The 27,530-nt window shown below is 40.0% G+C and overlaps 2 protein-coding genes across 3 annotated transcripts in view; one reads left to right on the top strand and one right to left on the bottom strand.

The window, feature by feature from the left end:
• shprh (SNF2 histone linker PHD RING helicase) overlaps positions 1-1,025 on the bottom strand; it is a 108,728-nt gene extending 107,703 nt beyond the window's left edge. The window contains exon 1 of one of the 2 annotated variants that reach the window (XM_043681136.2): positions 940-1,025. The gene's annotated coding sequence lies outside the window, so the exon portion shown is untranslated. The remainder of the gene's footprint in view (positions 1-939) is intronic. The other variant, XM_043681144.2, reaches the window with a different exon arrangement.
• Positions 1,026-1,055: 30 nt separating this feature from the next.
• nup43 (nucleoporin 43) lies at positions 1,056-25,953 on the top strand. The gene is made up of 8 exons (XM_043681167.2): positions 1,056-1,201; positions 7,603-7,725; positions 10,122-10,199; positions 10,507-10,669; positions 13,425-13,560; positions 14,417-14,568; positions 22,505-22,627; positions 25,555-25,953. Exons 1-8 carry the CDS (start codon positions 1,091-1,093, stop codon positions 25,776-25,778), a joined length of 1,110 nt encoding a protein of 369 aa, XP_043537102.2. The 5' UTR covers positions 1,056-1,090; the 3' UTR covers positions 25,779-25,953.
• Positions 25,954-27,530: the final 1,577 nt, after the last annotated feature.

The following is a 27,530-nucleotide window of genomic DNA, read 5'->3' as shown; positions in this document are numbered from 1 at the left end:
TAAATTGTGACAAATAAACAGGCTAGAAAATTGCAGACTGTTAGTCATCATTTCCCAACATTTTTTAGATTTGATAATATTGTGCTTGGATTTAGGAATTTGTAAATTACTTAAGAAGAAAGGGAGGAAGAAATCCAAAACCATGCATCTGCCAATTTAAAATCACGTGTCAGAGTATTTTATAAGCCAAGTAAATACACAAAGTGCAATGACTGTTTTGTTAGTAAACAAAGCAGACAATCTCCATATATCAACATCCCAAATAACAGAATTATTAAATAATCTACAAGCAATTTTAGTTTTGGTAATGTTGGCTCAGATTGTACCCTCAACAGTGAGCCAATCCCTCAGTACAACCTTGGTAGATAATCAACTCTATCACGGAGACAAATCACTAAACATAACGGATACTGCACTTGTGGAACTCTGGAAATACCTTTGATCAATTTAAATCCAACACAATTTGCATTGAGGTTAATTAAAGGGACCACTCAATTTTAAATGAATAACGCATTACATGTGCTAGGCACAAAAAACAAGTGTGACCTTTGCTGGAACAAAGATACATAACATCTGTATTAAACTCCCGAGCAAACTATAAAGTAGTTGGACAGAAAAGATTTCTCGCTGTTTATTGCTGCACACCAATGTCTCATAAGCAATGCCATCATGGACAGACGGTCAGCTTTTCTTCGTGACGTTGATTAACGAATAAATATCGGTCTGAACGCCGGGGCGAACTCCCCTGCTGTTTGTCCAATAGAGCAGTAGCATCTTGTACAAGAAGAGACGAGGCCTCAGTTTGATATCTCACACCTGCCAAGTACAGCGCTGCAAACTGAATTACTAACCCACACCTTGGAACTCGGAGAGACCCGCTCCCCGATACCAATCGTGTATTTTATAATCACTCTAATGCGGATAATCCATGTTACTCACCATCAAGTCCCAAAGGCTGAAGTTTCCAAATAGACAACAAGCGGCTCAGAAACAATACACAGCGCCGGAAGATCTAGTCGGCTCGCCCGGATGTTGTCTATATGTTAACCCGGAAGTTGCCAGCCCCAGGGTCACGGCTCTGTCCGCTGTTATGGAGGGTAGGTTTGTTTCACACAAGATCAGCCGGGTTCGCTGGCTCCCGGTGTCCGGCTCCAGCCTACAGCTCCCCGAATACTTCGCCACCGGATCCTGGGATGCTGAGGTGAGCAGAGAGCGGCGGACCGGCGGCTGAGTGAAGGGCAAGTACACAGCATGGTCATCCGGGAGAGGAGGAGATGGGAACAAAAATGGGGAGAAAGGGAATGGAATTGGACCGAGGGGCGGTGAGTGGAAGAGAGAGGCCCCCGAGGGAAGAGGAAAGACAGAGGCCCCTGGGCAGGAATGAATCTGAATAGAATGCATGCGGGATCCTCTTCTTCTCTCTCTCACACACTTTTTTTAATCAAAAGAATGGATACCAGGCTAGTTTAATAAGACAAGAGAAAGCGCGATTAAAGGCACTTTGGAAGTGGTTTTCCTGATCCTGGGATCAATATTACAAACAATTTGAATTAAGAGATGAAAGGACTGTCCAATTTCAAATCCTGCACGTGACACCAAATTTGACAATGGAGAGGTAAGGGTAAATGAGAAAATACAGAAAATAAATACTACACAAACAGCAAATGAAGTACAGTTGTGGACGAGTACTCGCTAACAAGTGTGGCTATCAATATAGGAAATTCTGTGACCATCAATCATGCGTTTTGTGGGTCCTTGCATAGCTGATGAGCCCAATTCTAGAGCTACATCTCTGACCACATATTTGCCAGGTGTTTCTAGAAGGTGGAAGTGGTCCTTGACCTTCAGATCATTGCCATTGTTTTCTCAAGTTCCTTTTCTGTACCCCTGTTGCTGATCGGTGTTCTTGAAGAATTGTGTTCCTTCATACAGGAGTTTCCACCAAGTCAGTGTCTTCTGAATGATGATTTCCCATGTGTTAACATCTGTGTTGCATTTCATGACGCAGGCTTTCAGGGGATCTGGATGTAGGTTTGCTCGCTGAGCTGGAAGGTTCATTTTCAGACGTTTCATCACCATACTAGGTAACATCATCAATGAGCCTCCAGATGAAGCACTGGTAGCATGGCCCACTGGTGCCTATGCCACCAGTGTGTCATCTGGAGGCTCACTGATGATGTTACCTAATATGGTGATGAAATGTCTGAAAATGAACCTTGCAGCTCAGCAAGAAAACCTACATCCAGAACCTCAACCTGAGCTACAAATCTTCTCAAAACTCACTTTCAGGAAACTTTGAAACACTTCCTTTGTCCTCCTTTTATTCAAAGGCCTTCCTCTAACTGGGTGAAGAAGATTTGCTTTGACAGTCAGAACTCTGACATCTTAAGCATGTGGCCAGCCCAACGGAATTGGTTTTGGATGACTGTGGCCTGTTGCTGATGCTATTAGCTGTTTCAAGGACGCTGACGTTAGTACAGCCGTCCTCCTGGATGATATGGAGAATCCATCTCAAACAGTGTTGATGATATTTCTCCAGTGTCTTAAGGTGGCATCTATATATCATCCAAGTTTCGGAGCAATCTAGAAGAGATAAAAGAAGTCCATTATGCATAAGGATCTTGGTATCAGGACGGATGTCACAGACATTGAATACTCTCATCCTTAGTTGTTCAAAAGTGGGACTTGCAGGTTGGGTGTGATGTTGCATCTCTGCATTTATGTCAGCCACAGATGAGAGTTAGCTTCACAAATAATGGAAATGTTTCACATTTGGGAGGATTTCTTCACTAACCTTAATGGTGGGATGGATGGAACTTGACCCGGGACAGATCAGTGAAGGATTTGAAAATTCGGGTTGAAACTAATTCTTCAGATTCTTCTTCAGAGACATTAAGTAAGGTTTGAAGATTCTGTTCTGAGAGTGTGGAGATGACATTGTCATCTGTACACTGAGGTTCCAGAAGTGAGATCAGTATTGTTGGGGTTAAGAAGATTTCCATCCATCCTGTAGGCAATGTCCACATTACTAGGAAGCTTGTTTGTGACCAAGAGAAGAATCACATTGATGAAGATGGAGTAAAGGGCAGTGATGATATATCCCTTGCTTGACCTCTGAGATGACTTCAAAGGATTCTGTTATATTACTGTCAGAGACTCATTACTGATATCTTATCATGGAGATGCAAGATGTTGATGAATTTCACCGGACGATCAGCCTTGCTGGTGACATCCATAATACGTCCCGATTGACTGAATCAAAAGTCTTGGTCAAATCAATGAGGACCATGTAGAGTGGTTGGTGTTGTTCCTAGCATATTTCTTGGAGTTGCTGAGAGTGAAAATCATGTCTACAGTTCCACGCTTTGGTCAGAAGCCAAAGAATTTCCTGAGGCTGGGAGAAGGCATCAATGGCTTGATGAGGATTCGGGCAATGTTCTTTCCAGTGATGGAACAAGGGGAGATTCCTCGTAGTTCCCAAATCCACTTTGTCTCCTTTCTTGAGGATTATGGTGATGGCAGCATCCTTATATTGACAGGGATCTCGTCTTTGTCCAGATTTTCAAGAACAGTTGATGGAGGAGTAGAGCTTACATGTCATCTCCAAGTTTGAAAATCTGCACTGGAATCCTGACTATTCCGGTTTCTTCATCATCAACTGCCTCTGGTAGCATTTGATGGACATTGGAGAGGATGAGTCAGTGGTCTGTCTATCAGTCGTCTGCACTGTTCATCACTTTGGTAATCCTTTTTGGTCTCTGGATTGAATGATGACATAATGGGTCATGTGCCAGTGCTTTGATCATGGATGCCTCCATGAAGTCATGAAGCTATCTTTTTGGAATAACGATGTGTTGGTGATGTACATTTGGTGGGCAAGAGAATCCTGTCAGAGTTGCAATCCTTAAATCCTTTTCCAAAGGTCCTTTGAGAGTTGTGTCCTTTCCAACACAAACATTCATGTCCTCAAGGACAATAATTTTATCTTCCTCAGATGTTGTTGTCCAGCGGGGAACAGAAACTTCTTTGGACTCATCTATGGCATCAAGGGTTGGAGCAGAGTTGGTTCTTGACAAGTGTAGATGGAGAGATATGAGGCAATCATTGATGCCGACAGGAATCTCCAAGCATTGGTTAATGAGTTTGTTCTTGATTGTGAATCCAATTCCATTTGACATGGGTTGATTCTCTGGTTTCCCCCGTATCCTTCTTCCAGGAGTTGCCTTTGAGACTTCTGTAGAGCAGTGATGTTGATGTTAAAGTGCCTGAGTTTACAGCAACAAGAACAGTTCTTCATTCCAGACAATTATTTTGTTTGTAATCCATGAGGGTTCGTACGACTTTGGTTTTCAAACTGCAAGTAGAAGATCCCATTGTGTGGATTTTCAGCCAGATTGGTGATTGAACAAATTATTTACAGGGCATCTTTTCTAGCCCCTTCTCTGAACATGGTGAACAGGATAGATCCCCAAAAGGGCTGCTCCATCAGGAAGAAAGCTGTTGAAAGATTCTCCTGTTCTTATTCGAAGAGCAAAACTAATGAGTCAGACTCCACTGTGTATTGCTGGTACAAAGCTAGGGTCTTTCAGATGCCACAATCATCCTCATCACTTTTCACCAATCATACACAAATGTAAGGTGCTCTTTCACATCAAGAATAAGGAGGTCACATTTTCCTTACAAGTGTTGTGTCTAAATAAGTGCAAGGATAAGGGAATGCAAACACAATTGTTAAAAGTAGCAACAGATTAATAAGGCATTAGAAAAAAAAACAAATCATGGGGTTGGTTTTAGAGAGAGAAAACTGATGAGCAGAGAAGTTTATGTAAAAGGTGTATACAACCTTGGTTAGACCACATTTGGAGCATTGTGCACAGTTCTGGTCACCTGTTATTGAAAGGATAGAGTAGCTGGTTAAGATGCAAAAAAAAAGTTTGACTGTTATAACACCAGAGTTGAGAGGTCATACCCATTTTTAAAAAAGTTGAATAGGCTGGGATTCTCTTGTGACCAGGAGAAAGTGAGGACTGCATATGCTGGAGAGTCAGTTGAAACTTGTGGCGTTGGAAAAGCGCAGAAGGTCAGGCAGCATCCGAGGAGCAGGAAAATTTGATGTTTCAGGCATAAGTCCTTTATTAGGAATGCAGGAGGGAAGGGGGCTGGTAGATAAGGGAGTGGGGCTTGGGGCCAAGGTAGGTGGGAAGGTGATAGGAAGATGGAGGTGGGGAGTGATGGTGATAGCTCGGAGGGGAGGGTGGAGTGGATCATTGGGAAGGAAGATGGACAGATAGGACTGTTCAAGAGGCTTGGGTCTGAGATGAGGACAGATGAGGAAACTGGTGAAATCGATGTTGATGTCGTGTGTTTGGAGGATTCCAAGGCAGAAGATAAGGCATTCTTCCTCCAGGCATTGGGTGACTTGGATTTGGTGGTGGAGAAGACCCAGGACTTGCATGTCCTTGGCAGAGTGGGAGGGGAAGTTGAAGTGGTCGACCATGGGGCAGCGGGGTTGTTTGGTGCATGTATCCCAGAGATGTTCCCTGAAACATTCCTCAAGTTGGCGCCCTGTGTCCCCACTATAGAGGAGATCATGTCAAGAGCAACTGACATGGTAGGTGAGAGATATGTGGATGTGCAGGAAAATCTCTGCCAGATGTGGAAGGATCCCTTTTGCGGCCTTGGATGGAGATGAGGGGAGAGGGGTGGATGCACGTTTTACACGTCTTGTGGCGGCAAGGGAAGGTGCCAGGGGTAGAGGATGAGTTAGCGGGGGTCGTGGGGAGGGAAATATATCTCTGGTGGTGGGGTCTGATTTTAGGTGGTGGAGATGACAGAAAATGATACATTGTTTCCAGAGATTAGTGGAATGGAAGGTGATGACTGAGGGAGGGGTTCTATTCTTGATACAACGCAGTATCACCCCCCATTTCCGCCTCCTACAATCTGACCCCATCACCAGAGATGTAATTCCCTCCCCACCCTCATCGTCATTCCACAGAAACCACTCCCTCATGAGGTCCACGCCCTCTACCAACTGACCCTCTGCTCCCGGCCCCTTCCCTTGCTGCCACAAGAGGTGTAAAACGTGCACCCACACATACCCCTCACCTCTGTCCAAGGCCCCTTAGGATTCTTCCACATTCGGCAGAGATTTTCCTGCACATCCAAACATCTTATCTACTTTGTTCTGTCGTCTTGATGTGGTCTCCTCTACATTGGGATAACATCTCTTGGACACATGCACCAAACAACAACTCCACTCTGCGGCCAACCACTTCAACTCCCCCTCCTACTCCCAAGTCCTGGGCTGCCTCCACCACCAAATCCAAGCCATCTTATGCCTGGAGGAATAAAGCCTCATCTTCTGCATTGGGACCCTTCAACCACAAGGCATCAATGTTGATTTCACCAGTTTCCTTATTTCTCCCACCCCTATCCCAGGCCCAACTCTCCAACCCAGCACTGCTCTTTTGAACTGTCCTACCTGTCCCCTCCACCCTCCCCTCTGACCTATCACCATTGCCCCCCCCCCACCTTCATCTGCATATCACCTTCCCAGCTATCTTACCCCTCAAGCCCCACCCTCCCCCCAACATTCCTGAAGGGCTTATGCCCAAAATATCGATTCTCCTGTTTCTTGGATGCTGCCTGACCTTCTGTGCTTTTCCAGCACCACACTTTTTGACTCGACTTCTCTTTTGTGTGACCTGATAGGTTTTTACAATAATGAAAGGGTTAGACAAGATAGATGTGGAGAAAATATTTTCACCTGTAGAGGGATTCTGAAACTAGAAGCCATCAATCCAAATGAGAGTTCAAGGGGAATACCATCCAGGTGTTGGTCTAAGTAGTTTCTTTCGTACTTTCTGTTCTGGAAACGCTTTTATAAATCATTGGAGTGATTGTTTTAAAATCTGGATATTGTACCTTAGAGAATGAATAAAGAGCTTAAAGAGGATACAGAGGAGATTTACTCGACTGGTATCAAGGTTGCGAGCCTTCATTTATACAGAGAATCCGCAGGAACTGGGATTGTTCTTGGAGCAAAAAGGAATACACGAAGATTGAGTAGAGTCGTTCAAAATTATGTAACATTCTGATAAAGTATATAAAGAGCATTGTAGCATAGCTGGTAATTTGATGACACAATTTAAGATATTTATCAAGAATCAGAAGGAGAATGAGAATTTGATTTTATGCAAGGCAGTAAGATCTGGAATGCACTACCTGACAAAGTGCTGGCATAGATTTAATACAGTAGTAAATTTCCAAAGTCAATTGGATAAACATTTTAAAAAGGAAAAGTGTACAAGGCTGTGAGGAAAGAGCAGGGAAAGTGGGACTAACTGGACAACACTTTCAAAAAACCAGCATTGCTATGATGGGCTGAATGGATTCTTATTCAGAGGAAAATGCCATAATTCATTATTTTGTTCTCGTACGTTCATCTCTTGCCTCTCACTTGGGGTTTACACTATTCGTTTTTACTGTTTCTACAGTCAGTTCCACACTCTTGGTCCAGACTTGTTGAGGGTTGTAATTGAAACAGGTCTTTTTTCTGAAATCTCGAAAATACAAATTTTTGCACTTCCTCCCATGCAGCAAAATAAAGTGTGCCTTTGGGAAACAACTAACATTGAAGGCATTGAAACAGATCAGCTGTTCTTGGAGGACCCTAAGCCCTTGTGTTCGATCAATCACCAAGGTGACGTGATGGATCTACAGGTAACTGAAGTTGTAGTAAAGCTTTAAAAAGACTGCACAGCTTGCTTCACTTGTATTCCTTCCCCCACCCCACCCCACCCCAACCAGATTCCAATTTAAATACTGTTGCAACAATCTACTAGTAACTGGTATTATTTTCTAAGTCACATGGTATAACCTGTGTTGAACTTTCATTGAAAAAATTGTGTTGGTTACAAGATGAAAGCTGACACCATTGGACCAAAGTGAATTAAAACTGGGGCAGAACTTTTAACTTTAGTTGATTCATAGAATCATGAAAATCTGCAACACACAAGGAAGGCATTTATGTCTGTCCTGATTCTTCAAAGGAGAATTGTGCTTCACCCAACAACCCTGCATGTTTCCCTGTCATCTTTGTAAGTTCCTTGTCCTCTGAGCCCTGAACAACACCTTTTTGAAATTATTCATAAATCAGCATCCACTGCCTTTTCAAAAAGATCCTGACAATTGAGTCAAAAACATTTCTCCACATTCCCTCTCCAGATATTTTCCCAATGATTTTTGAATTACAGACCCTAGTTACTTGCCCACTCACTAGACAGATTTTTTCTCCTCGACTTTATCAAAGTCTCTGGTTTTAGAAAAACACTACTTTGATCACCTAACCTTCGATGATAAAAGTAGAACAGTCTCAATCTTTCCTCACAACCAAATTCCCCCAGTTGTCTGCAACTTTCTGGAGAAGCCTCATTGCATCAACCAACTTGTCCATCCACCTTCCTACAATCTCCCGACTCCAAATAATTCCCAGTAATGCAGTCTTTAAACACACTGGATGGGATGGTTATCCAATCCTTCCCATCCAGAGAAATATGTTCCAAGGACAAAATGATTTCTAGATGTTGCATAAAGACTTGACATCTTATCTTGAATCCGACAGAGGTAAATAGCATTGATTATGAATAGTGATGTAACTATGCAGAGTTGAGTGTTGCCATAATTTTAGACCAATGTTACTGCACCCACATAGGCACATAAGACCTGGAGCCGAGATAGTGTTTTTTTATACCAAATTCTTGGCTTGGTCTAGGCAAGAAGGTCACCTGTAAAAGTAAGGAAGAGTCATCCATGCAATGTGAATGTAACCTCTTAGTTACAGGTGGCAAGGTTAATGGGTTTCATTTCTTGAAGAGCACCGAGGGAACGGCTGACAGCCTAGGTGACAGTCATTTGGTCTTCTATCTCCATATAGACACTTCCAAATCTGTTGAATAGAATTTCAGATGCTATTTAAATATATAACTGCCTTTCCTTTCTTAAAAATCCAGAAAAGTGTTCTTTATCATCATTTCTACTTTTTGTTTAATCTCAACAATAAGCTCTGTGATAAATCTGGGCCAAGCCATTGCTGAAATTAAATTGGCAAAAGTGTTTTCCAGTGCAATACATGTAGAACAGCCTTTTGAATTCCAGCAAATAAAATCCATCGGGGATGTCAGAAGCCATGAAGCAGCAAGGACAAGTGGAGGCTAATGCTCCTTCAAATCCCAGCAAGGCCAAGTGGAAGCTAATGCTCCTTCAAATCCCACCACAAAAGCTAGTAGAACGTACATTGAGTTGGTTAATAAATTTTATTAGTTAATAAATCTGGAACTGAAACCTAATCTCAGCGATGCTATCATGAAACTATGATCATTATCAGAAAAATCAGTAAGAAATCTGCCATCCTTACCCATCTGGCCTGCATGCGACTCCAGACACAGCAATCTGATTGACTCTGACCTTCACCCCTGAAATGGTTGTACAAACCATTTGGTTGTGTCTAACCAGATGGACAGCAGATATTAAAGAAAATGGATCATCATCTCTAGGGATGGGCAACAACAACTGGCCTTTTCCGCAGTACCCACATTCCACAAAAGAATATTTTTAAAAAGTCGACTCTCTGTTTCTACTCTAAGTATTTGAACTGTAGAAACTACTCAGTTCTAATATCATGATAATTCCATTCTCGTGTTATAAGAAAATTGCATAATAGCGGCACCATTTAAACTAATGGGGTCAGAATCATGTTAATAGCCAATACAGGTAAGAAAAGTTGGCGTTCCACAAATAACAGTCTAAATTCTTCAATCGTGTTAAAGCCAAATCATGTTGAAAAAATATGATTTGTAGCAGAACCAACTGTAGCCATATATAAGGAATGCCCAATGTTTACAGAAATTCGAAACCAAGGACCTAATGATTATGTGAATACCATCTTAGATTATGTATATGTTATATATTTGTGTTCACATACAACTGTTATTGCATACTTTTTTCTAGTTTTCTGATGTAACATTTTTCTCTCGTTCTCAACTTTCTTCCTCTACAAGTTCCTCTAAGTCCGAAGTCAACGAGTAATAGGATTAATTATGACTTGCCTTCTTTTATAGTTTCTGGATCAGGAAAGGATTATTACTGCTTCTTCTACAGGAAGTGTCATTTTATTCCGTTGTCATCTGAATGACCAGGTAAATAAACTATATATGGAAATTTTTACATTATTTAAAGAATTAGGGAATTTGCAGAGGGAAAGTTTGTTCAATGTTCTCCTGTTCTACATCATGAAGTGTCATGATATTGACCTTACTATATTTTGTAGAATATGATCAGTTACTGAAATGAAAAAATGCCCATCCTTAACAGTTTCAAAATGGATGTAAATCATTCTTCAAAACAACACATTTTGGTTTTACCAGACCCCATATCATATTTTAAGTGGCCCTTGGCCTAATTCACGCACTTAACTTTTGTGTTTTCTGCACCAACCCCCCACAGAAACTTTCAATCCTTCAGGAATGGGAGCGTGCCCACTACCATTCCCACAGTAATGCTCCCTGTACCAGCCTGGTCTGTAATGGTCCTGAGATCATCTCTGTCGGGGAGGATGGTCGGATTAACCATTTACAAGCTGACCAAAAGGAACCTGTGCGGACTATAGGTGGGTGCAAAGGAAATTTTAAAAATTTTACACTCTTGATAAAACTACCTTGAGATTATGTAATGCCTTTCAGGACTTCCAAATGTCCCTAAACACCTTACAGACTACAAAATATTTTTGAAGTGTGGCTGTTGTAATTTTGAAAACGTGGGGCTCTGCTTTGTGTAGGTTGGCTGCCAAACAATAAGATGATGTCTCTCCCACCTCCAGGCAGGTAGGTCTGCAAGGGTGGCTAGGATGCGATGGTGCTTGCTTCATAATGGAAGGGTGCATTTGAGGTTTTTGAGGGCTAAAACACAATGTGAGGATGGAGGCAGAGGTATTTGGGTTGGGTGAGGTAGATGGTAGGACCTCAGCACAAAGACAGAGTCTGAGATGGCGGGGGAGAGGTGGTGTGGGGGAGGATTCAGCAAGGGGGAGCAGGTTGGGTACTAAGCATTTATATTTGAGTAATTATATGCTTTGTAGTTGAGATTAATACTTTCCACAACGTTTTTAGTTATCCATGCATCGAATGTTCTCCCTTTGGAATTAGTCTTTCTCTTTGGAATGAGTCTATTCTGTATATTCTGAATATCCTCTTAAATGCCTGTCATTAGTATCTCCATTGTGCAATCAGTTAATCCAATTTGCCAGTCTACTTTAGCCAGCGCTGTGTTCGTCATCTCATAACTTCGCTTAAAATCCTAGTCTTCCATCCATCCTTAGCTCCCTCAAATTGAATGTAAAACAAATAATATATTGGTCACTGCTACTGAGGTATGCATCCACTGCAAATTCATTAGTTAATCCTATATTGTTGTACAATACCAGGTCACTGATATCTAAGGGTACCATAACACTCAGATTATTAACTAATCCTGTCGCATTGCACAAAAGGAAATCTAACATAAACTGCTATCTGATTGGCCTTAGAACATGCTGCTCTAAAAACCTATTTAAAAAGCTTCCTATGAACTCCTCAACTGGGCCAATTTGATTACTTTTTTAATATCTATCCAGAAGCGCTCTTATACAACCGAACAGGCTTTTTTTTACACCAAATCACCCATTGTATTTTTATGTAAACTAATTTTTAAATCTATTTTTCTACCTTCAACTACTACCACAACAATTCTTGTTAGTTCTCCAGATATGAATGGTATCATATACAGTCAGTTTGGCCATCCACTCTGCAGTCCCTGCTTTCATCCAAATAAGGTGGTAGGATCCCTACTGGATGATGCACAGGCTGACACTTCTGCCTTCTGGCCTTCTGGGTCCCCTTATTCACAGTCGCACCCTCCTGTCCCCAACCACTGACCCTATCCTAAGTGATGCAAGTTCCTCAGGATAAAGAATCAAGGTAAATGTCATGCTCGCTTTATGTATTACAGTGCCTGTATTTTAGCTCTCAAACTCTGAGCTAAAGCTGTTTGATCTTCAAACATACCGCTAGCATTTTTGCCCTGGATCACAATAGCGTCCAGGCGCTCCCACATGCTGTAGCCTTGACATACCGCCTGAATTGCCATTCTTAATCAACCTTAATTGTTTACTTCATTATTCACTCACTTTTATTGTTGCCTTCTATCAATTTTATTAATTTTACCACAATGCTATGTTTATAAGTTAAGAACAGAAAAGACTTTAAGCACTTAAGAGACTCACCCAACAGCTCCCATGAATCTAGCCCTGTCCCTATATGGCTGCCATGAGGTCCTTATTCACTCCATAATGTTGCTGACTGACCGCAGCTTCTTGTTATGGACCAGGCCAGACCTCCCTCAAAATATGTAAAGAAGGTAGCCTAGCTCCTAACTCTTTTTTCGTTTTAGAGGTAGATGTGAAGTGGATATTCCAGGTGTGATGCAGTTGGTCAGACCACTGAATTTAATTAAACACTACAGTTGAAACACAAGCAAAAGAAAACAAAATTTAAAATAACTTAACTATTTGAAAACTCAACCGAGTTGTTATTGTAACTTAACTAAGGAGCTGTTCCAATTCCCGAACACAAGTTCTTTCAGGTGGGAGAGATTTCAGAGAGAGAAGCCAGTCAAAAATCATCTGCTGAAATTGGAACCTTTCTCCGGACTGCAGCAGCTTCTCACTGTTATGACTAAACCAAATGAGAAAAAACTTAAACTGGAAGAACTAGCCATGCCCCTGCCACTATTAAACTACAGTCTTTCCAGACACTTCTGCACCTCTGCCCTTACAACCTCTCTTGGAAAAAAACCCAAGGACAAACTAACCTTGTTAAAGTGACAGCATCGTCACACTCCAGCTGATTAAACTGAGCCAAACATCCATAGCAGCAGACACCTACTATAGCTGTATCTGACGTGGATCACACTGGCGTTGGAATTTATCTGCTAACTTTATTATGTGTTAATTTATTTAATTTTAATAACTCCACTACAGCCAATCAGCTGTTTTTAAAAATGTGAATAGATACTTTATTTTCATCATTTAAGTGTATTCACACACCAATCGCTTGCCTCTTTCCCTGTGATGCCATGCTTGATTTCTCTTTCTCTCTGTCTGTTGCACTCTGACTCAGGTTTAGGTCTTGCTAGAGATTTTGTGACATCTCTGATACTGCTCTAAAACCTTTTGTATGTAAAACATACTTCAAACAATTTGCCTGTCTGACAAGTCACTACTAGTCGTCAACTGTGACAATGACTTTTGCAAGCTTGTCTTCAATTTAGTGTAAGAGGCTTTGACAATGGACTGTATAACCATGGCTTATTACCCCTTCTCCTTCCAGACAATGCTGATAGTAGTTCACTGAATGCAGTCACCTTCCTGCGAACTACAGAAGTTTTGACAGTCAACTCAATAGGACAGTTGAAAATTTGGGACTTCAGACAGCCAGGAAATAAGCCTCGTCAGATATATTCTTTGTAAGTTCAACCATTGTTATTTTGTCTTCTCTTTATAAAACTGTAATAGATGATGCAAGACTGTGTACAACAAAACAGAAAATTTACATATTCAATTGCAATTCTAGACATTTCAGTACGCTGAGTATCTGCTGTATTCTTCAAAATCAAATGATTGTGAGGAGAGAGACAGAAGAACTTCTTATATACTTCAAATATAGGCAAAGTTTGCAGATACTGAACATCTGGAACAAAAACAGAAAATGCTGGAGAAACTCAGCAGACTTGGCAGTATTGTGGAGAGAGAAAAATAGTTAATATTTTGAGTCCAGTCTCTCTTTTTTAGGATAAGACATGGTTAAGAGCCAATCAAAACATCGTTGTCAAACAATTGTCCCTTAATTCAGAACTCATTGGGTGCTTGGTGGTGTCTGCTTTTGCTCTCACTGTTCCAGGAAAATGCAATTCTGTACAAGTCAATGTAATACCTTCCCTGCTTGGAGGCCTACCCTTCATTCTGAAGACTGAAGACACAGTTCCTTAAATCTGTAGCCTTCTAGCTTCGGCAGTTAGTACTGGATAGATCACTGAAGCTTTAGCTGGTGTCAAATGTGTAACATCAACTAGAAAAGATTGAATCTGTTTTTTAAACATTTCTGCAAGCTATACCATTTTTACAATTATGTACCTGGATCTTAATATTTTACAATTAATATTAGTATTAATATTTTCTTCATAACTACCCTATGAAATCTTTTCATTATTTTAAAATCTCCAGGTAGTCTGGAACAATGGTTGCTACAGCACAAAAATTATTAAGTCTCCACTTATTCTTTGTATAACTTTCTTGTTAATTTCACTGTTTGTTGATTCCCAGGACAGGTGATCGGGTGCCACTGCACTGTGTAGACAGACATCCGAACCAGCAGCACATAGTAGCGACAGGTGGACAGGATGGAACATTTTGCATCTGGGATGTCAGACAAGGAAGTATACCCATCTCTTTACTGGATGCTCATTCTGCAGAAAGTATGTTTGCTTCGTGTTATATTTCTCACCTTCTAACATGTTGAATTTTGAGTTCTAGTTTTTGATCTCTGGTGAACTTGTGCGTTTTAAAATCACTTCCATTAGTCCTGTTTTTCAGATTGTTTGGGAGGGGTAGGGCAATGATTGGGCATTGATCCAGAATTAACATGGAGGCTATATAGTAGAAATGCATTTATATTTCATTGAATTATTTTCAGAAGTGCCATTATTTAGAGTGGTAAGAATATGGAATGAGATACCACTGGAGATTTTGAGACAAATGCTATAAATGTATTTAAGGAGAAACTAGACGACTGCATGAAGACAAAAAATAGAATATGCTCAGTGGGTGAGATGAATGATGCTCAGGAGGAAACATGCAACGTGAATATCAGCATTGTCAAACGGATCCAAAATGCATAAATCATAAATCATTGGCCCTACTTGCACATACGCCAATGGTAGAGCACAATTACAATTGGTTACGTTATTAATGACAACTGGTAGCTTTTTGGTGATTTTATGTCAAGGGGTTTTCCTGCTTCATATTAATGTACACAATTGAGTTTTCATTTCATCTGTTATGTTTTGAATGTTACATGCATTCAGATATAGAGTCTTTAGTTTTGTCATGCTGTTATTTTTGTAACTTCAAGCCTTATCTATTGATTTACTCTTACATTTATACTTTGTCTCTTCCTGTTATGGTCTGTTTATTTTCCATATCAATATCTTTCTGTCTTGCCTTGTCTGTACTCTGTTATCTCAAATTTGATTCCTTACCTCCACTATTTAGGTTAATACCCTCTTTATTTTCCTGGGTTATGCAATCATGATTATCCCAGTATTGATGCCAGTGCCCCTCAAACCAAGCACACTCTTCCATACTGAACTATCTATCAAGTGTAGACTGGGTGACCATCTTGCAGAACATTTCTTCTGTCGCAAGAAACAACACCTCATTTTCCACATACACATGTGCTTGGGCTTGCCCTTATATGTGGTTTTTCCCATTAATATATACTCTTAATACCTACTCCTTTCTAGGTCGCTGATCTATGATCATTAGTACACCCTTTACTTTTTGCTTGCTCTTGGAAACCTTACAGTCTGTTCCACTTCTTTCTCCTCCCCTCACTTTTACAGCATATAACCTATTATCATTCCCTTCAGTTTCATAGAAGAGTTGTACTAGACTCGAACCGTTAATTCAGTTTCTGTTTCCATAATGCTGCCAGACTAGCTGACCAGCACTTTGTGTGTACTTCAACTGGAAAATTACCCATTTATACCTTTGCTTCAAACTGGCAAACCAATCCTTTTATGTATGGAAATGTTACCCCCTTGGCATAAAATTCACTAAAGAGGAGGAAAACAACAACAAACTGCCATTCCTAGATGTCACAGTAGAGCAAACAGCCAATGGGGAACTTCAAACCAGCATCTACAGGAAAACAACACATACAGACCAAATACTGAACAACAGAAGCAATCATCCCAACATCCACAAACGAAGCTGCATCAGAACATTATTTCAACGAATCACCCCACACTGCAGCACAGAGGAACTATGCAGAACAGAGGAAAATCACCTGTACAGTGTATTCAAAACAAATGGGTACCCAATGAACACGGTCCACCGATTTCTCAGCAACAAACCCAATCAAGCAGACAAAACTCATTCAGAAACCCTAGCTACTGTCCCCTACATCAAAGACATCTCAGAAATGACTGCCAGACTACTCAGACCCCTTGGCATCACGGTAGCCCACAAACCCACCAACACACAACAGCAGCTCATGAACTTGAAAGACCCTATACAGACAACAAACAAAACTAATGTCATTTACAAAATACCATGCAAGAACTGTAACAAACTCTACATTGGACAAACAGGCAGAAAACTAGCCACCAGGATACATGAACATCAACTAGCCATAAAACAACGTGACCTTCTCTCACTAGTATCCTTACGTATAGATAAGGAAGGACACCACTTTAACTAGGACAACATATTCATCCTAAGACAAGCCAAATAGAGACATGCATGAGAATTTCTAGAAGCATGGCATTCCACTGGAACTCTATCAAAAAACACATTGACTTGGATCCCATTTACCACCACCCTGAGAAAAAGAACACGAAATGACATCACTATAGGAAATGACAACACCAACCCAAACATATAAATAGAAAGCAGGAAACATCAGCAGTGCTTTGTCCAGAGGCTCACTGATGATGTTACCTAGTATGGTGATGAATTGTGTGAAAATGAACCTTCCAGCTCAGTGAGCAAACCTTTATCCAGAACCTCGACCTGAGCTACAAATCTTCTCAAAACTCGCCTCTACACCTTTTCGCAGCAATTGCTGATGTAGTATTTTGCCAAACATCTTTTGAAAATCCAACTTCAGCACATCTGCAGCATCCTCTATATCCTTGGTATTATTTTGTTAAATAAGCTTTCAGTGTGATTTCCCTTCAAATAGCCCATGTTAGCCTGTTTAAATTCTGATTTTCTAGCTACAACCTCCTCAATAATGGATTCAAGCACCTTCCCTATAATTTCCTTTACACTGTGTCTCCGTCCTTTCTTGAGTAACAATGTTCCATTTGCTATTTCCCAAACTAAGGGGACCCTTCTATAATCTAAATATTCCTGCAGGACTATAATCAATGCATCTACAAACTGTACTGCAACTTATTTTAAAACCCTGAAATGCAAACTGCCTGGTTTTTGTGACTTGTCAACCTTTAGGTCCACTGGTTTTCCTCAAACCTTTTCCTTGCTGATGGTAATTAAGAGTCAGTGAGTCATGCAGCACAGAAACAGACCTTTTGGTCCAACTTATCCGTGCCAATCAGAGTTCCCAAACTAAACTAGTCCTATTTTCCTGCATTTGGCTCAAATCCCTCTAAACTTATACGATACACGTACCTTCCCAAATGTCTTTTAAATGTTGTAACTGTACCTGCATCTACCACTTCCTCTGGCAGTTCAGTCCACAAAAGAACCTCGCTATATGTGAAAATGTTTCCCCTCAGATCGTTTTTAAATTTTTCTCCTTTCACCCCAAAATATGCCTGCTACTTTTGGACTCCTTACACTAGGAAAAAGACTTTTGCTATTCACCTTATCCATGCCCCTCATGATTTTACAAAACCTCTATAAAGTGACCCCTCAACCTCTTATGCTCCAGGAGAAAAAAGGTCCGAGCCTATCCACCTTCTTATAACTTCAACACTTCAGTCCCAGTAACATCCTGGTATATCTTATCTGAACCCTCTCTAATTTAATAAGATCCTTCCTATAGCAGGGTGACCAGAAATGAACACATTATTCCAAAAGTGGCCTCAGCAATGTCCTGTACAACCACAACATGACTTCCGAACTTCTATATTCTATGCATGAAGTTCATTCCTCCCTATCCACTTCGAACTATCTTTGGGAAGTTTTCTAAATTTTCTAGAGTAAAGACAGGCACAAAGTGCCTGTTCAAAGACTGCACCCATGTTGTTCATCATCAATGCTCTAAACTCTGTCTCTACTTGTTCAACACTAGCTTTAGCTACTCTTTTTCTGTTCAAATACTTGTAGAAAATCTTTTGTCTATTTTTAAATTGATAGCTGGCTTTCTCTCACGACCTGCTTTATGCTTTCTTATTACCTTTTAGTGATTCTTTACTTGTTGTTAAAGTCTGTCCAGTCCTCTGACCTACTAATAATCTTTGCAGATTTGTACAGTATTTCTTTCAATTTAATGCTAACCTCCCTCATTTTGCAATGGGTGATCCATCCTTGTCAAAGAACCTTCTTTCATGCTGGTATAAATCTTCGCTGAAAGTTAGTATATATTTCCTTAAAAGTCTTAGGATAAGGGGTGGCAAATTTAAAACTGAGTTGAGGAGGAACTACATCTCCACAGGGTTATGAATCTGTGGAGTTCGCTACCCCAAAGTGCAGTCGATGCTGTGACAGTGAGTAAATTTCGGGATTTTTAATTGGTACTGGGTTGAAGAGTTATGGGGAGGATGCAGGAAAATGAGGGTGAGGAGCATGTCAGACATGATCGAATGGTGGAGCAGACTCTGTGCCAAATGGCTTAATTGTGCTCTTATGAATTTATGAATTGTTTCTTTATCTTTACCTTTCAAGTTAAAGTTCACTGTCAAATTCATGTTACTCTTTATTACCAGAGGAACCCTGCCAACTTTTCTTCATTCCAGTATGATTCAGATCATAGCCTTGGTCACCTTTGTATTTATCTCCACCTGTGTTAACGTTTCATGTCTTTCATTACAAATGCTGCTTGCATTTAGATACAGGGGCCTTAAATTTTTTTTGCCATTTTTACAATCAGATGCACTCTGCATTTTCTGTCCCTTACTGCAACACCTTTGTAATCATTGATCAAATTGCAGTCCTGCTCTATTGCTATGTGTTTCCCTTTACCCTATCTCATTTGATTCCTTTCTCTCTTTTTATATTTAGTTTGAAACCTTTTCTCCTGCCCTGTTGATACTACAATGGTCCCAGCATGGTTGGTCCCAAATTAAGAATAGTGTGTGCGCAAAATTTTCTGTTGTAAACTACGTGTATTTATGTCATTAACATCATAAAACACTCCTCAAAAGCATTATTAAAATTTTGACACTAAACCACATGAGGTATTAAGAACTGGCTACAAGGTTTGAGGAAGAAGGAGGAGGGCAGTGGTACCAGAGAGTCAGAAAACTTTGGGGAAAGAATTGCGAGCTTAAGGTCTAGACAGATACGGGTACTGTCACACCTCACTGTGGTAATGTGCTGAAAATCAAGCCCTGTTAGTCCCAGAATCAGTACAAAATTTAAAGATTTTGAGAAGTGCTCAAAATTTCCTAATTTTCTTTGACCCAAGTTGACAGAAAGCATGGACTAAGTTTTTGTACTTAATACTATTATTAATTATTATGAGTAACTCCACTTTAGGTAAACAATTATCAACCATTGGCTTAACTCTACCAGTTAAAAATCTGACCGCATAAACTCCATCTTTCACACGAATAAGTAGGCATAGACAAGAAAAAGAAAACAGATATTATGAACAGAGAGAGAAACTGGAAAAGCAGTCCCATGGTCTCTATTCGTAGAATCTACTGAGATGATTGCTGGAAAAGCTCAGCAAGTCTGGTAGCATTTATGAAGAGAAATCAGAATTCATGTTCTGGTCCAGTGACCCTTCCTCAGATGGTTCTTGTGCTGATCAAAAGTGTTTCTCAATCTTTCTTTTCTAGCTGTGCTCATTAGATTGCAGGAGGCACACGTTTGTTGGTTGGTTCACACTTACAAACAGTCTCTGACTCGTCAATTAAAAGTCACAGCTTGCAGCAACTGCTGAAGGAAGAATATTGTAGCTGACAATGGGTTTTACTACAGAGAGCAGAGAGAGCTCCTGAGCTATTAAAGACCTGATGGCTTATTACTGTCTTATTCATTGCCCCAAGCTGTTCAGTTACCTGAGAGCCAATCACAATTGTTGGCAAGCAGAAGACCTTTGCTATAGATGACTAACCATCAGTCCACAGACCAATCAGCTACTTGTTGCTGGCTGAATCTCCATTTGAACATACCCTTCCACTCCAGCCAATCTGCAAGCTACACTTCAACTACTTCTAGAACAAGCAACTGTTAAAATAGCAATTATGGTGATTATTTGCTTTCAAAGCCTGCTATAATCCTTCAGCAATCCTTGGCTTTAAAACATTTCTCTCCAATTTCTGATCACAATTTTAAAAATAAAAAGGAACAGTCTTTACATATGTTCATCATTGCAGTGATTAAAGCCATAAATGCCCAAGAAACTCTAGGCAAACGAGCACAGAACCTTGGCTGGAAGATGGTACAAAGTTATGGAGAGTCAAGGCCTTGGAAGGATTTGAAAGCAAGGATGTTTTAAAAACCTGGTTTTGCCATTGCTGGAGGCCAGTGTCGGGCAGAGACCATGGGAGTGATGAATGAATGGGACATGGTGTAGGTCAAGATGGGGCAATGAGAATTTTGAATCAACTTATGGAGATTGCAAGATAGAAGGCTGGCCATGACAAAGTTGGAATAGTCAAGTCAAAACACGTCAAAACCACAATGAGGGTTTCAGCACAAGTGATCCTCAGATAGGGATAGTTGGGAGTGATGCCTCCAAATGAAGTTACAATAGTGACTTCAATCTTTCAGTTATTTAGTTGCGTGATATCTCTGCATATCCTGTATGTCAAAGAAGCAGTACAATAAATCAATGGTAATGGATGTTGATGGTATATCAGCTGTGTTTAACTATTTGCTCATGGAGGGCATTAATTGAGTTTAACTCTAAGTACCTTCTGTGACACTTCTTGACTTTTGGAGCTTTTGTGACAGTGGTATTGTCCCTACCTTTTGGTCTGAAGGTCTAAATTCACATCTTGCACATCCTGGTGCTGTGTCATATGTCCAAGCAAGTTGATTAAAAACAGGGACTCTTCTGATTGTGTGTGTCTCCAAATCCCTGTTCTGGAGGTCTGTCATAATATATTCTTACAGGTTGATTTTAAATATATGAAGAAATTTAGAGTCATGGTATAATAATGCTGCTGTCTGTATCTTAGCCAGAAAGTCCAAGGAAAGTCCTGCCTCAGAATGTGATGCCAGGAGGTGTGTTAAAGTGCATCCAAACAGTCAAGTTTGATTTTTTTAAACCAGTCACATCACCATTTCAGTTCATTGGTATATCCTTGCATTTGTTTACAGAGTAATACATTACAAGATTGAATAAAGATTAATAAAGAGCTTTCCAGAATACAACACTACAAAGATGTAGAGAAGTAATGTCAAGATACAACAGTTGTCACTCGTGTGCATGTAGAACCTGACTTGTTTTCAAAAACATCACAACATAATTTTCTAGGGTTAGATTGAAAATAAAACAATATATGTAAGGTTGTCGTTATATTTCGGTCTTCTCTCTTCCTCACTGAGTTTGAAGTATCAGCTGTAGCGCAACACTACATTTTCTTTTGCCTCTAATTCATGGATTAAAGTTGCACCCCAGAAACTTAAGCACTTTTTATTTAAGCATCATATTAGTGTATTGCTGATCTGTGCCGCATTAGACATGCTAAATTTTGGTTGAGACATTTAGCTGAGGTCCCGTTTGCCACTTAGGGTGGATGTAGAAGATCCTGAGGTACTATTTGAAAAACAAGGAAATTCTCCCCAGTTGTCCTAACTAATATTTAATCTTTCACCCAGACTCACTTGACAGATATGGTCATTTTCACATTGTTGAAATATAGCAGTCAATGTGAAAATGACCATATTTGTCAAGTGATTTTGGTTGAAAGATAATTATTAGTCAGGACAACGGGGAAGAATTTCCTTGTTTTTCAAATAGTACCTCAGCTTCTACATCCACCCTAAGGGGCAAATGGTAACACAGTGATTCATTGTCTAAAAATTTGTTTAGTGTGTCATGAGGTTATGAAATGTACTCTTGAAATGCCTTTTCCTCTAAGTAGTGGGTTAGTCTTCTACACAATGAGATCACCTTGTAAGTGCATGTGTCTCTGAATCTTGCACATGTGACAATATTCTCGCTTATTTCTCTGGCCTGGTTTTAACTCTAAGTTAATTTATTTACCTCAAGCATGTCCTCCTTAGACCTGGCCCTGAACAATATCTTAATATCTCAAAGGCCCAATGAGTAACTAGCATTGAACACAATGAGCTGACTGGCCTGCTTCTATACTGTAATCTTAATGTGCGTCTTTCAGAGAAGTGATGAGCATGTGATAAATGAACTGAGTCATTGACCCTTCTGTGTGCAATTTGTGGTAGTTTGTCACTGGTGCATTTCATTTGTTGCAAACTTGTCAGGTTAAAAAGAGTGCAAGCTTCTCATTGTATGTTTTACTTAATTAACAGTGTGGGAAGTTCACTTTCACCCGTCCAACCCTGACCACGTGTTTACTTGCTCTGAGGATGGATCGCTGTGGCATTGGAATGCTTCTGTTACCACTCCTGATCTGCCTTCCTTTCTTCAACAAGGTATGAACCAAGAAATCACTATTTCTGGCATTGTTTAGGGTATTCAATCCAATATTTTATTGCAGGTCAGTAGGTGTTAAGTGAAGATTTTTTTTAAAGTAGGTGGAGAAAGTAGTGGAAAGAAATACACTGATTTGAAAGGATGACTTCATTCTTTGGGTATTGAAAACCTACTTTCAAGATATCCCAGCTCAGCTTAGAGGCCAGAGGGAAAATGAGAGCTGCCATAACAGTTCACTTTAGCACTTGGTCTCAAACATTGCTGGAACTGTTCTCTTATGCACAGGAAACACATATCTTGTTCATATCTATCTTTGGTTGTGTCTGTGGACTTCCTGTGACACATACCCTTTGCCTTTTTTTCCCCATTCTAATATCCAGTTGTGTGTGGTCTCTCTTGTTTATCTTTCACACAAAGGTTTCCTTTTCTCTCCATTCCTGCACCTCACCCTTTTGACGTGCACTTTTTCTCATCCAACGTATTTATGTATTGCCTATAACTTTATAAAACATCCCAGGGTGCCCCATAGGACCGTTGTCAAGCAATATCTGGAATCAAGCCGAAGGAGCTTCTAGGGCAGTTGAGCAAAGAGATTTTAAGCAGTGTATTAAACAGGAAAGCAAAATCAAGAGTTTGAGAATGGAATTCTGGCAGCTGGAGGCAGACTATCGCATTCTCCTTACTTTGTTTCGCACTTGCCCTGCCACCCTGCTTTCCCTTCTCTACTTCTCTTGCTGTCTGAGCTTTTTATTCATTAATATGATATGGTTGTACCATACAGGTCAACATTTATTTCCTATCCATGATTACCCATAAGTTATTGAGTTTAAGTACTAAGAAGGTGCTGCAAAGCCACCTATTTGACAGCTGACTGGCTGCTGGGTTCCTTTCATCCAGCAGTTGATTCAGTTACATTACTGTCTGCCTTGCTATAATACCTATTGACATCAATAATTTTAAAAAATTTCAGTGACCGACTGAAAAGGTTGCACAGTGAGATTTTGAATTTTAAAACTTTTACTGTCGAAAATTAAAACAATGAGAAAACACTTTTAGGTAGCAATGTTTGCTAACACCAACTGTGGGTAACTAGGCATGTACACTAATTCTGGAATGTGCATGTTCACAATAACAAACATAACACCACCTCATGTGGAATTTACATGTTACGTCATATGCAAATGCAGCACTGCACATGAGCACGGAAACTCTTGCATTTGAAATGGCATTCAGCAGTGGGGAGAAAGGATGGAGGAGTGACTCCCTCAGTCAGGAAGGCCCATAGGTTAGATGGTAAGGGGAGGGTGACAAAAACACCCCCACCATCCCATCCCCAATGACCTGCTCTTCCCCCAAAACCATTTGTATACACATGTGCAATTTAAAGCAATGCATAGCCTTTCTCGGCAACGTGAACTGCAGTAAACATGTATTATGCGACTTTAAGACAATTGACAGTACCACACCAAGGCGATTCATTTCTTTGCCCTTTGAGCAGATATTTTATTCTCCTAGAACCAATCCAAAGCCATTCACTACTCCAGATGGCCCATTTTGCTTTTCCTTATCAAACATGATACTTTCTCATCCAGGACTGACTTTCATTATGGAGGTTACATTGCAGAATTCATCAAGCCAAAGACAGACACCCTTTTCAACTTCATTCAAATCCTCAAACGTAAATTGCATAGGTCTTATATCCAAGTAAAAATGATAATCAGCTATCCTCTAGACATAGTTTGGAATTAAAAAGATGTTTTGAATATAACTGATTCTGGAGATGGTGGTATAGTGATGTCACTGAATTAATAACTTCGAGGTCCAGACTAATACTCTGGGCCTGTGTTCAAACTCCACCTCGACAGATGGTGGAATTTAAATTTGAGTAATAAATCTGGAATATGAAACTAGTGTTAGTGATAGTGACTATGATTGTCATTAAAAACTCATTTGGTTCACTACTGTCCTTGTAGACAAGCAAATTGACCATCCTTACCTGACATGGTCCACATGTGACTCCAGATAACAGCAATGTGGTTGACTGCTGTCTGAAATGGCCTAGCAAGCCCCTCAACTTGAGGGCAATTAGAAATTGGCAACAAACTCTCCCCTTGTCAGCGACGTTCACGTTTTATGATGGGATTAAACAATTAAACCTGACATTCATAACACCTCTCTGAGGATTCAAAGTTTATCAACAGTAAATAGAAATGTGAACATTTCACACCTCTGTCCCAGTAAATCAACTTCTGTCCCTTTTTAAGAACAAAGAGACAAGGCTTGTAATTGGGCAGAATTCAGACCAGAGCACAGAACCCTCTTCTTTCTTCCATTTTAACTGAAATAAAAGAGACAGTTCAAAATTTTTGATCATCTTGTAAACCTTGTATTGTTGCAATCTGGAGTCAGATAATCCAAATCTGAATTCCAGTTGCTTTTTAAATTTAAAAATGTTAGTAGTTGAGTTTGAATTCTCCAGCTACTGTGGTGAGATTTGAATACATTTTTTTTCTAGAATTTACTCCAGGCATGATGGTCCAAGAGACTTCTTTCTGCATAATGGCAATTATGAGATTGATTCTGTGACCTCCTATACTACTGTACCAGTAACATACTGTACCTGATTCTGAGCAATCCAGAAGTTACATTGCTTCACTTTCTGAATTAGAAACTGCTCCTAGATTGAAAGTGTTTTTTTTTGTTGCTGGTGTGACAGTATATATAAATATAACAATACAGTGACTTTACGACAAACCAAGCTCTTGGCTGCAATGGGGAGACCAAATTGTAGAGACACAGGGCAATTGCATAGCAATTGTTGTCCTGAAAATTGTTAATTGAACAGTAAATGTTCTGTAGAACAAGCTTTCATTGTAATAAATACAAAACATTGTTCTGATTATTTTCCTTTTCTGTATTTTCTTAGGTAGAAGAAATTTCTCAGTTAGTGGCTCAGGTGCCAATGTCGACTTAAACCAATCAGTGACCTGTGCCTGGCTCACCATGGATGCTGCAAAAGGCAGAGTGGATATCAGCAACCTGCTGTCAGCATATGTGCTTTCAGTGAATAGTTTAGATGTTGTGGGAGAACAGTTAGTATGTGGAACAGATGGAGAAGCTGTCTACATTACCCATGATCTGGAGCTCTGATGGGCAAATCATACAACAAAACTTGACAAACCGCAAATGTAAATTCTTGTACATGTACTGTTATTTTTAAAACCAAATACTTGCCAACCTGACTGTGGCACAAAGACAAGCACAAATACGTAGTGCTTTATTTTTTTTTAAAATGTTATCATTAAAGTTGCATGGTTTATATTTGGTTGAAAGCATTGGTCTTTTACCTAAACTATCTAAAATTGGACTTACATCCACATCTTTTAACAGCAAATTCATATTAAGGCATGATGGTTTTCACTGATTAAGTTCTATAAAACTCATTTGCCCAAGGGCAAGCTTTTTAAGCCTCCATGATTCAAGTTGCAAGATGCGAACCCGGAAGCACAAAGCTCTTTCAGAACTAAACCAGTTGTTGATTTGAATGAATATTTCTCCCCACACTAAGCATCTGGTGGTCCCACACTGTCAATTTCCAATTAGGATTTATAGAAGTTGTTTTTCAACTTTGCAACAGATTTGGAATCTGATCTGATGAGGGTGTGTGTTGAAAATCTAGACCTACATTGAATCTAGTTGAATAATTCAACTGGTAGAAAATCACCCATACCAAGTCTTTAGGTTACAACATTCTTGCCTTTTGAGTCAACATCATTGGTTTAAACCCCATTCTAGGAATTAAACACATTATTTACAACTGCTTCATTTATTATAGTGTCTTTAATATAATAAAGCATTCCAAAAGCTCTTCCTTGAACAGTGCAATCTAACAAGTGTGTGACATTGAGCACAAGAAGGAGGCATCCAGACCAGTGACCAAAAAGGTATGTTTTATGTAATATCTTAAGCACGTGAATGAGGTTTAAAAAGGGACCTCCAAAACTTGTGGAGAAGGATGTAGATAACTCAAGATGTAACCACTAATTGACAAGTGAAAAATATATAAGAGTCCAGAGTTGGAGGAACTCCTTTAAAGTTTTGAATATTGTAGTCTCGGAGGATGTCACAAAAATAGGGAGGAGTTTTAATTCAGAGGATAATAATTTTTAAATCAAGGCATTACTGAACTGGGAGTGAGAATATGACTGGATGCATTGGGTATGGGTTAGGATATAGACAAAAGAATCTTTGATAAACTCAGGGTGCAAGATGGCAAACCCATCAGGACAGCATTGGAAGAGGCAGACAGAATTGTTCACATTGTCGGAAGTGACTTTCTGGGAGCTAACCATTGAGATGGCCAGATTTGATGAAGAGTGTAGAGGGGTCTCTTGGTATCCTGGGCTACATCAAAGACCGGTTATTGAGGCACCTTTCCTGGAGTTGCAACAAATGTGAAGATTTTAAGAAAGTCACCAAAACTTCCAATATGCCTCTGACTAGTACCCAGGATAAAATCAAACCACAATAGGTTCCTTCACTTACAATAGTGTTTTTTGTTGTAACAATCTCCACTTTTCTTGTTAAAGTGAAACAGGTTTTCTCCTTTATACAAGATCACTCTGTCAAACCCCTCTCCAAGTCAGTGTTACACTGTAACCTAACTAATTGATGGATTGTCGCTATGTTACGTTCTCCTGAACATACAGCAGAAAGTGGTGGAATCTGGAATTCCCTATCTGTCTGGGATGGGGTAGAGGCAGAAACCCTCAGAACATTTAAGAAATATTTACATGTATACTTGTGATGCAAAAGATAAAGATATGGGCCAAGTGCTGAAAAATGTGATTAGAATAGTATGTAATTGTTTTTGACTAGTGCAGTTGCAATGGGCTAAAGGGG

Source organism: Chiloscyllium plagiosum, unplaced genomic scaffold (assembly GCF_037043375.1).
Source record: "Chiloscyllium plagiosum isolate Xiang-an unplaced genomic scaffold, Cpla_swu_hap1 HiC_scaffold_3, whole genome shotgun sequence".
NCBI classification, from domain to species: Eukaryota; Metazoa; Chordata; class Chondrichthyes; order Orectolobiformes; family Hemiscylliidae; genus Chiloscyllium; species Chiloscyllium plagiosum.
This window is presented reverse-complemented; position numbering and strand designations above follow the sequence as displayed.